Source organism: Neovison vison, chromosome 8 (genome assembly GCF_020171115.1).
Source record: "Neovison vison isolate M4711 chromosome 8, ASM_NN_V1, whole genome shotgun sequence".
NCBI lineage: Eukaryota > Metazoa > Chordata > Mammalia > Carnivora > Mustelidae > Neogale > Neogale vison.
The window spans coordinates 92,156,191-92,170,698 of record NC_058098.1 but is presented as its reverse complement, the minus strand read 5'-3'; the positions used below and the strand labels follow the sequence as shown (position 1 = coordinate 92,170,698).

At 42.5% G+C, this 14,508-nt stretch overlaps 2 protein-coding genes across 3 annotated transcripts in view; both read left to right on the top strand.

Moving 5' to 3' along the window:
• Positions 1-11,478, top strand: part of PAIP2B (poly(A) binding protein interacting protein 2B) — a 32,290-nt gene extending 20,812 nt beyond the window's left edge. Inside the window, exons 1-4 of one of the 2 annotated variants that reach the window (XM_044261338.1) lie at positions 6,019-6,163; positions 7,850-7,916; positions 8,391-8,567; positions 9,463-11,478. In XM_044261338.1, coding sequence (XP_044117273.1) covers positions 6,090-6,163; positions 7,850-7,916; positions 8,391-8,567; positions 9,463-9,519 — 375 coding nt within the window. In that variant the 5' untranslated portion in view covers positions 6,019-6,089 and the 3' untranslated portion in view covers positions 9,520-11,478. Of the gene's footprint in view, positions 1-6,014; positions 6,164-7,849; positions 7,917-8,390; positions 8,568-9,462 lie in introns of those variants that run through there. The other variant, XM_044261339.1, reaches the window with a different exon arrangement.
• On the top strand, positions 4,027-4,517 carry LOC122914973 (40S ribosomal protein S25). Its single transcript, XM_044261337.1, has one exon. The coding sequence runs from the start codon at positions 4,100-4,102 to the stop codon at positions 4,475-4,477; it is 378 nt and encodes a 125-aa protein (XP_044117272.1). The 5' UTR covers positions 4,027-4,099; the 3' UTR covers positions 4,478-4,517.
• Positions 11,479-14,508: the final 3,030 nt, after the last annotated feature.

Below are 14,508 nucleotides of genomic sequence, written 5' to 3'. Positions count from 1 at the left end.
TTAATTATTTGTCTCTTTCCTGACAGAATGTGAATACCACCAGGGCAAGGACTATTTACGCTGTTAAAGCACCAGTCAAGCACAGTGTCTAGGGTAAATAGGCACCTGATATTAATGAATAAGTGCATCTAATGACCTGAGTTGCTAAGATGTAACTGAGAATGGACCAAACTGGAATCTAGTACCACATATTTAAACTAAAATAACATTTTAAACTGTTATTCACAATATTTAATTTAAAAATGGTATTAACCAGACTGAACAAAGTCACAAAAACTGTAGGAAACAGAATAGTAGAGATTAGTTTTTATAGCAATTGCTCAATAGACTTTTTCCAGATAATTCAGCCAAAAGTACCAAGTATTTTTCAGAGTCAAGCTGTTATCATAGGCACAATCCAGGTTTATAGCTTCTGAAAAAATACCAGGTTCAAAGAATAGCTAGTTTCTGGTATGAGCACATTGGATTTAAGAGCTGTGGGTGTTCAAATTTTTAAACTAATGAAGCATGTATTGTAGATGTCCTAGGCACATTAAAAGTCCCAAAGTTCTTAATAGTTGGGAACTGAGGCCCCTATTTCAAGCCCAATATTTTAGACAGGAGTCCTTGGTCCCCGTAAAGTGCTAAATCAAATAAATGCCTAGCAGGCTTTAGCACCCCTATTTTGACTCTCTGTCAGCTACATGCTTTCCCATCTTAATCCAAATGACAAGTCTTATTTTTCATTTTCAGGATATTTGCCAAGTAAGAGAGAAATTGAGGTAGAGGGGGGAATAAATTCCAAATAGTTCTCAGATTTCATAATGTAATATAGAGGCACGCCAGATATAAACTCTTTCATCTGTTGTTGATGTTTAATTCTTGAGGAACTTCTCAGGCAATGACCTACTTCAAACTGCACACCTGTTCTCTAGAAAAATAAGAGGAAATAAGTGACAACTAATGGTTCGTATGGTGGAACTAGTTGTCATTTTTTATCGAATGCCTATATTTATTGCCATGTGACAACTTACTGCAAAGCTTAGCAGGTTAAAACAGCAAACATTTATTATCTCACAGTTTTTGTGGGTCAGGAATCTGGGAGCAGCTTAGCAGGGTATGCTTCTACCTCAGAGCCTCTTAGGAAGATCCAGTCAAGTTGTCACTTGGGATGGCTGTCTCATCTGAAGCCTTGATTGGGGAAAGATGAACTAAGCTCACTCACATGGTTGTTAACAGGATTCAATTCCTTGTCACATGGGCCTCTCCATAACATAGCTGACAACATGGCAGCCATTCTCATTTGTGATCCTACTTATGTACCCAGGCAATTCTCCCATCTCTGGAAGCTTTGAGGGTCTTTTCTTTGGCCCCACTACACTAGGATGACACAAAATATACTTTGACGTGGGTGAAGATCAAGTGAAATAATGAACATCAAAGGTCAAAATAGGATAGTTAGGAAAATGCTGGGTACTTAGAGGGCAGGTGTGGTGGATGATGAACCTAGAGAGGAGCTGGGAACAGGAAGAGAATGTTCCATGAAACTCTTGAGGCAGGAAATTCAGGGAAGTTATGCGCAGTGGTCCTGTCTTACCTCGTGTTTTCCCTGAGTTGGAAGGCATTCCCCAAATGCCTTACTTAGGAGTTACCACTATCCAGCAAAATCTCCCCATTCCCACCCCACTACTAAAGTCTAGGGGCATATTAAACACCAGTGCATCGTCACCCAGTGGGCCCACAAACCAGTGTTATTCTTGAGCAAACCCAGCAACTCAAGTTGCTTAACCCTTGAATCTGGTACCCTCTTTGGTCTTACATATAGCACTAGCTTAATGTTTTTGTTTTGTTTAGAATGAAGTTGGACAGATTACGTACCTGAAGTCAGAGCGTAGATATGAAAGTACTAGGGACACCCGGGGGGCTCAGTTAGTTAAGCATCTGCCTTCTGCTCAGGTCATGCTCTGGGACTGAGTCTGTCATCAGGCTCCTTGCTCAGCAAGAAGCCTGCTTCTCCCTCTACTTGCTGCTTCCCCTGCTTGTACTCACTCTCTTTGTGTCTTTGACAAATAAATAAAATCTTAAAAAAAATAAACTGTTAAACATTATACAAATTAAGTTGTTGGATTGCTTCTATTTAGGGTAACCTAAGCTTTCCAGTTGTGTAGAAAACACAGGTAGAATGGTATAAACTGCACATCAACACTGAATATAGCCTGCTGAGAACCACTTTTCAGGTATTAACAGTCCCATATCTCAGTGTTTTCAACTTCTCCCAAGTGTTTGCATTAAATTGGGTAACATCCCCATGTTGGGATTCTGGTACATTTCCGTTCTCTTTCTCATGAATGACAGCATCCTGTGGCTTGCTCTCAGCGTTCCAACCCACTCTGGAATTAGGCGGGTTATTCTATGCTTTGTTTGTCTGCCTTCTCTTTTCCCTATGGTCATGTGCACTTAGGATTTATTTTTCAGGCAAAGGCAGATATTCTGGAAAACTGAATACTGGTTCTCTCTGGGTGATTTCCATGCTGATGGGGAGAAATCGCTGTGCTGGTTGTGACCAACTGCCAAATGAGTCTTTGGAAATATAATTCTGTTTAACCTGCTACCCAGCAAGGGTCAGGTCCTTTAAGAGTTTCTGGGCTTAGGTATACCCTACTTAGTCATGCAATTGCCCTGGCATTTAGAGCAGGCTTGCTTTTGTCATTGTTGTGTTGCAAATGGAGGTGGTAAAATTAAAGAACTGGTTTCCTACCTTCTTTAGGCTTATAGAATTATTATTTTATAGCAGTATTTGGAGTAATCATTGTTTTCTTTTGTCTCTATTTAAAATGTGTTAAACCAATATGTTTTATACTAGGTATGCCCTATTTAAATCAGTAGTGAATTAAATGGGTTTTGTCAATAAATGAAATTCTTTTTGAAATATTAATGAGTTGGTTTTTCATCTAATTCTTCACCAATCACAATTCTACCTTGTCTTTTTTTTTTTTCCTACCTTGTCTTTTAAGAAGATTGAATTTTCTAATGTTCATAACAGGTTAGGAAATTGAAAGAACTTTAAAGGGGAGTAAGAAGTAATTTTTTAGTGTACCCAGAAGCAGAGAAATAAGACTTCTTCATGAATGTTGCCAAGATGGAAATGAGTTAGGAAAAAAATTGTTAAAGAAAACTTAAAGGGACGCCTGGGTGGCTCAGTTGGTTGAGCAGCTGCCTTCGGCTCAGGTCATGATCCCAGCATCCTGGGATCGAGTCCCACATCGGGCTCCTTGCTCAGCAGGGAGCCTGCTTCTCCCTCTGCCTCTGCCTGCCACTCTGTCCGCCTGTGCTCGCTCTCTTTCCCTCTCTCTCTCTGTCAAATAAATAAGATCTTAAAAAAAAAAAAGAAAACTTAAAGATGCCCCAAGGAGGAGAGAGGAAGAGTTGGAATTGAGATTGAGATTATAAACCTCCATCTTGCTTTTCACAAGTCGAAAATCTAAGTGGAAAGAGAAAAATTATGCAATTTTGAATTATGAAACAGAGTTTCATTATTTTGAATTATGAAACAGAGTAGCTAAGTAGTATGAACTCCAAGCTTGCAGGTACAGGAACATAGAGGAGGAAAGCAGTGAGTAAAGACTACAGTGATTTTTGAAGAATGGTTAAGATTTAAATCAAGAACAGAAAAAAGACACATTCCAGATGATAGCAAACACATCAGTGTGAATTTGGAAACCAAGTGTAAGCAATTTAAAAAGCATATATGTACTTGAAAAAGATGAGGGATAGGTAGACACTCACACAAGATATAGACAGAAATTAAGGTCAGCAGAAACTGCCATCAAAAAAAAAAAAATTAAGCAAGGGGCGCCTGGGTGGCTCAGTGGGTTAAGGCCTCTGCCTTCGGCTCAGGTCATGATCCCAGGGTCCTGGGATCGAGCCCCACATCCGGCTCTCTGCTCAGCAGGGAGCCTGTTTCCTCCTCCTCTCTCTCTGCCTGCCTCTCAGCCTACTTGTAATCTCTGCCTGTCAAATAAATAAATAAAATCTTTAAAAAAAAAAAAAATTAAGCAGTCCTTTTTGTCCGACATCTTAGTGAGGCTGCAGGGGTGGACGCTCCTCTCCCAGCTTCGCTATGCCGCCCAAGGATGACAAGAAGAAGAAGGATGCCGGAAAATCGGCCAAAAAAGACAAAGACCCAGTGAACAAATCTGGGGGCAAGGCCAAAAAGAAGAAGTGGTCCAAAGGCAAAGTTCGGGACAAGCTGAATAATTTGGTCTTGTTTGACAAAGCGACATATGACAAACTCTGTAAAGAAGTTCCCAACTATAAGCTTATAACTCCAGCTGTTGTCTCTGAGAGACTGAAGATTCGAGGTTCCCTGGCCAGGGCAGCCCTTCAGGAGCTCCTTAGTAAAGGACTTATTAAACTGGTTTCAAAGCACAGAGCTCAAGTAATTTACACCAGAAACACCAAGGGTGGAGATGCCCCAGCTGCTGGGGAAGATGCATGAACAAGATCCTCCAACTGTACATTTTGGAAAATAAAATTTTATTAAATAAAAAAAAAATTAAGCAAACTAAACAAATATAGTATTTTTAATTTGTAAGTTCTTTTATGAAAAATAAAAATTATGACAAATATAATAAAAGTCCTTATAGCAGATAAAGAAAAGATACATACCCTGATAGAAAAATGGTCAAAATACTTCAGCAGAAAAATGACAAGATAAGAACTCAAATGACAGGTAAGTATATCTCAAAATATTCAGTCTCGGTAAAAATCACAGAAATGGAAATATAAACCATATGCGACAATTTTTCTCTTAGGAGATTAGCAATGTTTTAAAAGATAATACTCAGTGAAGAGGAATAGGCACTGATATCCTACTGGTGGGAATTTAAATTCTCATAGCAGTTTGGTAATAAATCAAGAGCCTTAAAAAAAGCAAACATAGTTTCCATCATAGCAGTTCAGTTTCTAGAAGTATCCTAAGGAAAACATTGAAAAAGATGAACATAAGAAGTTCATCTACTCTTTATGACATGGAAATATTGGAAATACTCCAGAAGACAATATGGTGATATTAACACAGAAATGAGAAAAGGCAAATGATAGAGCATCCATACTCTTAAGGATGGATGCTTGGGGGGGATGTGTATGTGTGTGTCCATGTGTCTACATACACATAGGGGAAGTCAGAAAGGTTATATATACTACATTGTTATTAGTTTTTAACTCTGAGTAGTTGATTCACTCTGGTAAACTTAATTTTCTCCTCTTTGTTTATCAATACAATGAACATGTATTATTTTTTGAAATATGTTTTATAGAAAAACAGCTTGAGAATCAGAATAAGGGGGAGTCGCTCACAGTGTTCATTAAGAATGCATTCCCTTGGGGCACCTGGGTGGCTCAGTTGTTAAGTGTCTGCCTCTGGCTCAGGTCATGATCCCGGGATCCTGAGATCCAGCTCCGCATCAGGCTCCCTGCTTGCGGGAAGCCTGCTTCTCCCTCCCCCACTCCCCCTGCTTGTGTTCTCTCTCTCTCTCTCTTCCTGTGTCTCTCTTTATCAAATAAAGTCTTAAAAAAAAAAAGAATGCATTTCCTCTACATATTCCTTATCATTAAGGAGGCCATGTGACCCTGATTAGGTTCCAGAACCTGCAAAAAATAGACTTGAAAAGATCTCCTCCTCCCACTTGCCTAGAATGGGTAACTAAACCTGGACTTTTTTTTTTCTTTTAACTCTTAAGAGTTAAGGGCGCCTGGGTGGCTCAGTGGGTTAAGAGTTAAAAGAACTCTTAAGAGTTAACTCTGTATCTCTGTTAACTCTGTTAACAGAGGAGGAGGAGGAGGTTAACTCTGTTAACTCTATATCATCTGTATAATTGATAACTGCAGAATATGGTTAGTTTTCTAACAGTTACAGACCAATAGTTTCTGTTCATCTATAGTTAGAACTTCGACTTAGAACTTCAGAAGCTTCTGGAAGAATCTGGATATTCCAGGTTTTCCTTTCCTTGATCCTTTCTTTTGGTTCTGTTTAGGTTCTGTCATAATGAATGGATCCAGTGTAGCAAATACATCACCTAATGTGAAATCCAAAGAGGATCAGGGATTAAATGGGCACGATGAGAAGGAAAACCCATTTGCAGAGTACATGTGGATGGAGAATGAAGAAGATTTCAACAGACAGGTAAAGAAAGAAGTGGAGGGCTAAGACACATGTATCTCAACAGCTGTATTTTACCATCTGTCTATAATGAAATAAATGGGTTTGTTGGCTTGAGAATAATTTAAGAATGCATGGAGGCCTGGTCTGGGCTGACCAAGAAGCCCCTTTAGCTGGTTAGACACCAGAGTAGGGTACTTTGGAGGAAGATACTGATCTTTTCCATCACATTGTTGCAAGAGAATCTCATGCCATAGTGATGTGGTATAGACCTGGGGAACAGCAGCTGTGTGCAGATGGGCCAGCCTGCCACGTTCCCCACGTGGGAATGCGGGGAATGGCAGAATATATGTCTGAGATGGACAAGTGTGTTAGGTGGGGAAAGGCTAGAGAGTCTGAACAAAGAATCAGCAGTAATCCATTGTCCTGTATCTCTGTGACATTAATAGCTCAAGGTAGGCACTCCAGGTTGACAGTGATGTGGCGACCACATGGTTCTCCAATGGTGTTGCTCTGCCCTGGCCAGGGCATTGATCATCTGAATAACTGAAGGGTAACTGGAATTCTAGGAACTGGGAAAAGGGGAGAGCTAAAGGCCAAAGAAGGGATCTCCTTTTAACCAAGTGATGCCCAAGTGTTCACATCCATCAGGGAGGACATTACATGATGAATACTTCCGTGGCCATCGCCAGCATGGGAGACAGGAAATGCGCTTTTAACTGAACAGCCTGGTGCTCTGGGAACAAGGGAACAAGTTTAGCAGAGTGGCCAGCAATTCCGCTCCTCCCCCACCCCCTTAATCCTACTGTGTCATAATTTGTGTGACTGGCACACAGATCATGCTTGCAGTCACATCACTATGCCCAGGTAACCATTTCTGTGGGTTGTACCTGTGAATCAGGGTAGATTTAATAAGGAGGAGCCCATTGTCGTGCTCTTGGGTAGAGGCAAGGCAAATCTTGAGCAGTCATGTTAAATCTGATGGCTTGGAAATATTTTGTGGTGGTTGTTACTATAAGTACTTTGTAACTATCTAATTTACTTGAGATCAGTGTGGCTAATTGTAATGTTGAAGACTATTTTTACATTGTGCTACTGGTGACTTTTGAATTCATGAATAAGTGTAGGGGCTAGTTTGGGTGATTATTATTATTATTATTTAGATTTTATTTTATTTTATTTTATTGGCAGAGAGATACCCAGCAGGAGAGGGAACACAAGCAGGGGGAGTGGGAGAGGGAGACGCAGGCTTCCCAAGAAGCAGGGAGCCCAATGCGGGGCTCACTCCCAGGACCCTGGGATCGTGACCTGAGCCAAAGGCAGACTCTTAATGACTGAGTGCCCTGGGTGATTATTTTACTTGACTTCCCCTCTGATGGTGGTGCTAGTGAGCTATGAATCTGTCCACCACTAACCTGCTTGAAAGGGATGGCCAGATGTGAAGCTGAGGGCCTGTTAAAACCACACTTAATCTGCAGCCTGGACCATTTTCTTTAGGAAGAGTTAATGATGTCTGCAAAGAGGTGTACAATATCCTAGATCATAGTGCTTTAGTTTAGGGCAATCTTTAAGAAATACAGAGCTGTTTAAATATTCATATTTTTCCTTGTTTTGGAAGGATACCTACATTGATGACATCCTTTTCTGCTGGTTTGCCAAAAAGTGTTCTTTATATCTTTCTTAGGTTCTGAAAGTATTTTTTTCCTTTAGGGGCCTCATTACCAGAAAAGAGGGCCAGAAGCTGAGAGTTGATTTTGATTTAATCTCCACTCTCCAGGTAGTGGTCTAGTTCTGTAATTCCTGTGCCTTTTTCGTACTTACAAAATGAGAAATTTAAGAAATGTGGCTTCTGAACAAGATTGAGAAAAGAATCTCAAGCTTTAAAATGATTTTCTGTAAGTGCCATCTGGATGGAACATGTCTGTGTCACACAAAGATGTTGGAAGAGTTGTGAAGGCCTAGACTTTCTGCTCTTCTATTTTCTTAGTCTTTTTGTGGATGGAATTTGGTTGAAAAATCTAAAACTTGTATTTTCTCTAGCCAGTCATTTGAAGCATCTTAATTCTTAGTACATAACATCATTCTGAACCTCAGACCAATAATCTGTGAAAGAAAGAGGTAGGAGTGGCAGTATCGTAGCCAATGAGGTTTATCCGAGGCGCGATTATTGCTAATTGAAAGAGGTAGGAAACTGGAAGGGGCGAGTCACACCAGGACAGTAAGTGTGAGCTCCTCGCCCTTTGATTGCTAGGTGGAGGAGGAACTGCAGGAGCAAGACTTCTTAGACCGCTGCTTCCAGGAGATGCTGGATGAAGAAGACCAAGAGTGGTTCATTCCCTCACGGGACCTGCCTCAGGCCATGGGACAGTTGCAGCAGCAGTTAAATGGACTGTCGGTCGGCGATGGTCATGATTCTGAAGATATTTTGGTAAGAGGCATATGTAGTTGCACATGAGACATAGTGAAAAGAATATGGGATTCGGAGTGACAGACTTCCTTTCTGGCCCTCCTACTTTGGGCAAGTCTCTGGCCCATGTTTCTTCACCCATCATCCCATGGGCTTTGATAAGAGGGTGCATGGAAGACACCTTGCACCACACATTGCAAAGGGGCAGCATCACCAGCTTTCATTTCCCGCATTGGGCCTTTCAAAGTAGAATTGGGATCAAGGATAAGAATTTGAACACAGAAGAGGTCTGGTATCAAATAATCACTTGCTGTTGTTCTTTCCTTTTACTGTTCCTCAAATCTGTATTTATAGTTTTGAATGGTGTGGTTTTGGAAGGAACATTCTCCTAAGAGGCCATCTTCCACTTAAAATTAGAAGACTGGATAAACCAATTTCCTGCCTTTTGTGTTTACTTAAAGTCAGAACTCTGTGAGTGACTTAGTTCTCACAGAACTCACGTTCCAGATGACTGTGCCCTGCGGTTTGCTCAGGTTTTGGACATTCACTAGAGGGTAGATAGCCCAAAGAGAATACAGCGAGGTGGGAAATAAAGGGCCTGTGGTCACCAAACTGCTTTGGTGGAAAACTTGGATTCTCATCGCGTTAAGGTACCCAGAGAACTGAAAAATTATTTTTGGAGTCAGGCTTCCAGACCTCTAATGAAAGCATCATGCGGCGAACAGGAGTCTAGAGCAGGAAGGAGAAAATGAGGTTGGTCAAGGCTTAGTACGTCAGGAGCCACTGAGAGCAGCCTGGCAATAGCAGCCGGAGCTTTTTTCCCTCTTGGTGGCTGAGAGGAAGGTGCTGGTAATAATGAAGCAGGGAGTAAACAGCTTTTGAAGTGGGATTTATTATCTCTTGGTTCTTATTTCAGAGCAAAAGTAATCTGAACCCGGATGCCAAGGAATTTATTCCAGGAGTGAAGTACTGAGCTGACAGAAAGCTTTGAGGAGAACTTGTATGTCCCCACACCTTGGGATAGCGCTGCACAAAGAGGCAGAGCGGAAGAAGGGGGTGGGGTGGGTGAGGGGTGCACAGTGGGGAAGGGGGATAGTGGTTTAACTTGACACTGTGACTGGAGTAACTAATGTGCTCAGTCTTACTCTACAAGCCTCTGAGTCTCTGAGTATTTCTCTTTTGTTCTACTGACTTTGGTTTGATGCAGTTTCCTATTGTTATTATTATTATTCTTAGCTTTTTGAGTTAAGGAAATCGCAGTCTTTTTTTCCCCTTCATCAGGAATGTTCTGCTGTGTGTGTTTAAACAAAATAAGCTGACCAAGAAAATCTGGGTGTTTAAGAATGCCCTTCTCACCCTACTGTACACTTACTGAGGGCAGTGTTCATTGCCTAGAGAATTACTTACTGAGTCTGCTAAGCTGGATGAGAAGAGGGACGAGTGGAAGAAGGAGGTGTTGCAAATTGGGGTTCACAGCCCAGCTCCCCTGACCCCAAGGGCTTTCCTGTGATGAAGCAGATTACCATGGCCTGCCAAGCCGGCGTGTCCTTGCCTGGAACCCCGTTCAAGAAAATCCAGACTCCAAGGACTGGTTTCTGGTAACTCTTCTGATGGTTCATGAAAGTTACAAATAAGCAGTGGTGGGCTGTGACAGTGATTGCCATTGGGGGTCACTCTGTCACTGCTGGCCTGTTCTTAAGTCTCTGCTTACAGCCACCATCAAAGTCATTATTCATTATTTGTGAGGTCAAAGAGCTCTAGGGTGGGTTGGTCACTTTATCCCTCATGGCATCTAGTCCCCTGTCTCCTTTCCATACCAACCCTGTTCTGTTTTTGAGAAGAGATATTGTTACCAAAGGGAAAGGAGAGGCATGCTGTGCTGGCCATCAGCTTCACTCTGGAGTAGCCAACCCTGAGTCCTATTAATTGTGTCTTAAGAGTATTTTGGCAATTTTTTGCCAGCCCCATGAAGACTTGGTCCTCCTGGTATCTTCCCTTAGTAAATTATTCCCAGTAATTTTTACCAAGTAAACATTTTTCAGGACACCAGCAAGAAACTCAGTTTATAATTTGGATGCTTTTCCCCACCTTACAGATTTATGCAAAAGAACTCAAAAAAAGCCTGGGAGAGGGAGTCCTGCTTGACCCATGTGACCATGTGACCCACCAGGACAGTTTCTGTAATTATAAAATTTTGCTGTTGCCATATACCCAGCTTTACAGCTTTTCTAGGTTGAGCTCTTTGGGTATATTCCTTTTGTTTTTCCTGACTGTAAAACAGCTGATACTCATAAGGGATTAAACTGGGCACCAGAAGGTGCCTTTGTGTGATAAGAATGTATGTGGCAGAGTCAGGTCTAAAGGAGACCATGTGGAGTCTTGGCCGTTCTCCTAGGATGGGGGTTTGCAGAGGCCTGAGGGGGACAGTGGCTTCTGTATGACTGCTGCTGTGTTGTGTTAGGCTATCAGGAAAAGACCACGTAATGAAATAAAGTCTGTGTAAATTCAGTATGTGAATATGGGACAGAGGTTGGAAGGAAAGGACCGGTGTCTAGAAAGCTTAGAAATTTCTCCCTTTTCTTAGGTACTCCCTTGTTGACTTTTTGAATAGCCACAGGCTAATGTCAGATTTAAAATATGAACCCATGTCTTTTTCTCATTAGAAGTCTATAGGATGGCATCGTTTAAAGAATGGCCTTCCTCGTTAGGACACATGTCGGAGGAGAGTAGCTTAAGGAGCTCCTATTGCTGGGTGTGCACATTAAATCCCAAAGCCTCTACCTCGAGAGAATGGAACATTTAATTCATTTCCAGGGAGGGCTATGAATAAAGAAACTAGTTTATTGCACCTTCCGCTTTCTTAAAGATTTATTTATTTATTTATTTGACAAAGACACAGCGAGAGAGGGAACACAAGCAAGGGGAGTGGAAGAGGGAGAAGCAGGCTTCCCTCGGAGCAGGGAGCCCAGTGTGGGGCTTGATCCCAGAGCTCTGGGATCATGACCTGAGCCGAAGGCAGACGTTTAAACCAGCTGAGCCACCCAGGCACAGCTTCAGCTTTCCAACTGGGGTCATCACCTCTAATGGGGAGAGAGCCTTGGAAGTGCAGGAATAAAGAGGTCTGTCTGTCCCAGGGGCTCCGTTTCCTCCTCCTGTTAGCGTGTCCGAGCTCAGAGTTCTGAAGGTTGCGCAGGGAATATATTGAGACTGCAGTAAGAGCCATTTTCTAGAGCGTGGTCGTCTCCGTCAGAAAGATACAGATGATTCTAGTGTGGCTCCTAGTCTGGAGAGCCCTACAGGGATCCAGATGGAACCATTTCTTCATCTTTTTTTTTTTTTTTTTTTTTAAAGATTTTATTTATTTATTTGACAGACAGAGATCACAAGTAGGCAGAGAGACAGGCAGAGAGAGAGAGAGAGAGAGAGAGGAGGAAGCAGGCTTCCCGCTGAGGAGAGAGCCTGATGCGGGGCTCGATCCCAGGACCCTGGGATCATGACCTGAGCCGAAGGCAGAGGCTTTAACCCTCTGAGCCACCCAGGCGCCCCCCATTTCTTCATCTTGAAGAAGGGTTGCTCTCCTGACCGGGATCAGCTGAAATGTCGGGTGCAGTGCAAAGGGCTTTTCCGTCTGCTTTGGGGTTCCATTTTGGATATCAGTCTGGGGTTTCACCAGGCTGATTTGGTCCAGAGTAAGAGAGCTTCCTGCCAGATGAGCAGCAGAACCTGAGGGCTGGACTTTCCAGTCCCATTCAGACCCGAGAGTCTGCTGGCTCCAGGAGCAGGAAGCAGCTAGCAGCGCTGTCGGCTTGCGCTGCAGACAGTTTCTCTCCCGTAGCCCAGCTGTTTTCTCCATCCTTTGTGTGTTGTGAGGCGGGAGCACAGTTGTTACCCAGATCATAGGCTTAGCTAGAGAGTTTGCAAGCTCCTCATTAGAAAAAGTGGGGAGGTCTTGTTGGACCTTCGCTGGGGAAAGACTGGGGGCCCCTGTCTCCGACCTTTCCTCGTAGGAACCAATCTGGGTGCATGCCCTCTGGGCACCTTGACCCTTTAAGTGTGAGACAGGTATTTATAAATAGTTATTTTGATGTTGAATTTGAGCCACCACTCTGTTTAAAATTGTTCTGTTGGCAAACTGGAAGTTTGACGATGTGTATAGCAATAGCGTGTGTGTTCTCTCTAAGTGCCAGTTCTGGCTGGGCCCAGCCAGGGTAGAGTTTCTCAGTGACTGGTTTCGGAGTTTTGTGATTGTTGGACTCTAAAACTGCAAGATGAAAATTATTTTATCTCTTGCTCTTCAAGAGAAAAAAAAAAAGTCAAGGAAAGGCCTTTTCAGCTTTTCCAGGTCTTTGAACCGCAGATCACATGTGGTCAAACCAAGACAGATTGTTAAGGGAGAGGCAGGACTTCAGTTTTCAAAGTCAAAACAGCTGGAGTCTCTTTAATTAAGGTTATAACACTAATGATGGCTTAAAAAATGTTTTTAGGGAAATACTAAGGAGGATTTTTTTTAATTGTGTATTGTCCTACCGTCAGTTTTGTCTTGATTTTGGGGAAGCTAGGGAGTAAGGAGGTCATTACAATACTCTGGCAATTCTAGATATCAGAGAGGAAAGTTGTACGAAGGAGCTGAAGGAAACCGTTGACTGAATCCTCTTGTGTTAGTGCTGTTGCAGACCCCACATAGAAACCTCTGGTGCCCAGTAATCGACCCTGCTGTGATTGGAGAGGAGAGTTGATCTTCAGTAAGGGTCCCAGTATCACAGGTTAATAATGGTTCTTGGTTTAGGCAACATTTAGGTATGGGAAAGAGCAGACACCTCACAAATTCGACCAAGAATTGGACATGGCCACCTGTTGGGGAAGACTCTGTGTCCCCAGCCCCTCTCCCCTGGGATAATGCATTCATTTGGGAAATGAGTGGTGAGATTGACCCGGTCCTGTGGGCATCGGGAAACTCTAAGTTATTTACTAGAAAATAGTACAGTGTTTTCACCATGTAACTTGATGCTAAGTGATAATCCCGCCCTATTGATTGAGCCTTCAGAAATGTTCAATGCTTGATGTGTGGTTTGGGAAGCAGGATTTTTTTAACAACTTTATTGAGGCATATTTTACATATAAAATTCACCCATTTCAACTGTACATTTTAGTTATTTTAGTAAGCTTCCTGAGTGGTAAGGCCATAACCATACTCAGTTTTAGACATTTTCCATCCCACACCATGAGATCCTTCGTGTTCATTTACATGATAATCCCTGCTCCCAGCTCTGGGCAACCACTTATCTTTCTGTCTACAAATTTCCCTTTTCTGGGCATCATATCAGTAGAATCCCACAAACTGTGGTCTCTTTTGGCTGGCTTTTTCCCTTAGCATATTTCTGAGTTTCATCCCTGAGCTGTAACTTGTGTTGGTAGTTTTTTCTTTTAGAGCACTCAGTAGTATTCCACTGATAGACAGGCTACATTTTGTCAGCAGGGAATCTTGTAAACTTGGACTTCGGCCCCCTGTGGTCTAAATAGAACCCTCAGAACAGGGGACTCCTGGGCAAGCTGCTGCGAGTGTCCCAGGAACGACTCCTCAGAACCAGCTGTGTCATCAGAGGCTCTGTGCGAGGAGCCGAAACTGCTGCAGAAATTTTTATCATTTTGCAACTTCTTTTTTATAAGGAATTCTTGTGCTGTCTACACAACAGGACTTTTGAAGCATCTGGTAATTTAATGAGTCTGTTTTGAGTGGACACAAAAGTGAAGCCTTCCGTACCCTGTTGGCTATTTTACCCTCCAGAACTGGATGGAGGGGAATCACTGAACTTCTGGATACAGTATTGTCTCCATTACAAAGCTGAACACGTATTAAAGATTGTGCTGCCTTTGTTGGATGGATTTGGAGAGAAGGACGATGGCCAGCAGAGAAGGTCAAGGGGAGAAAGGGAGTAGAGTCTGTGGGACGAGAAGCCCCGAG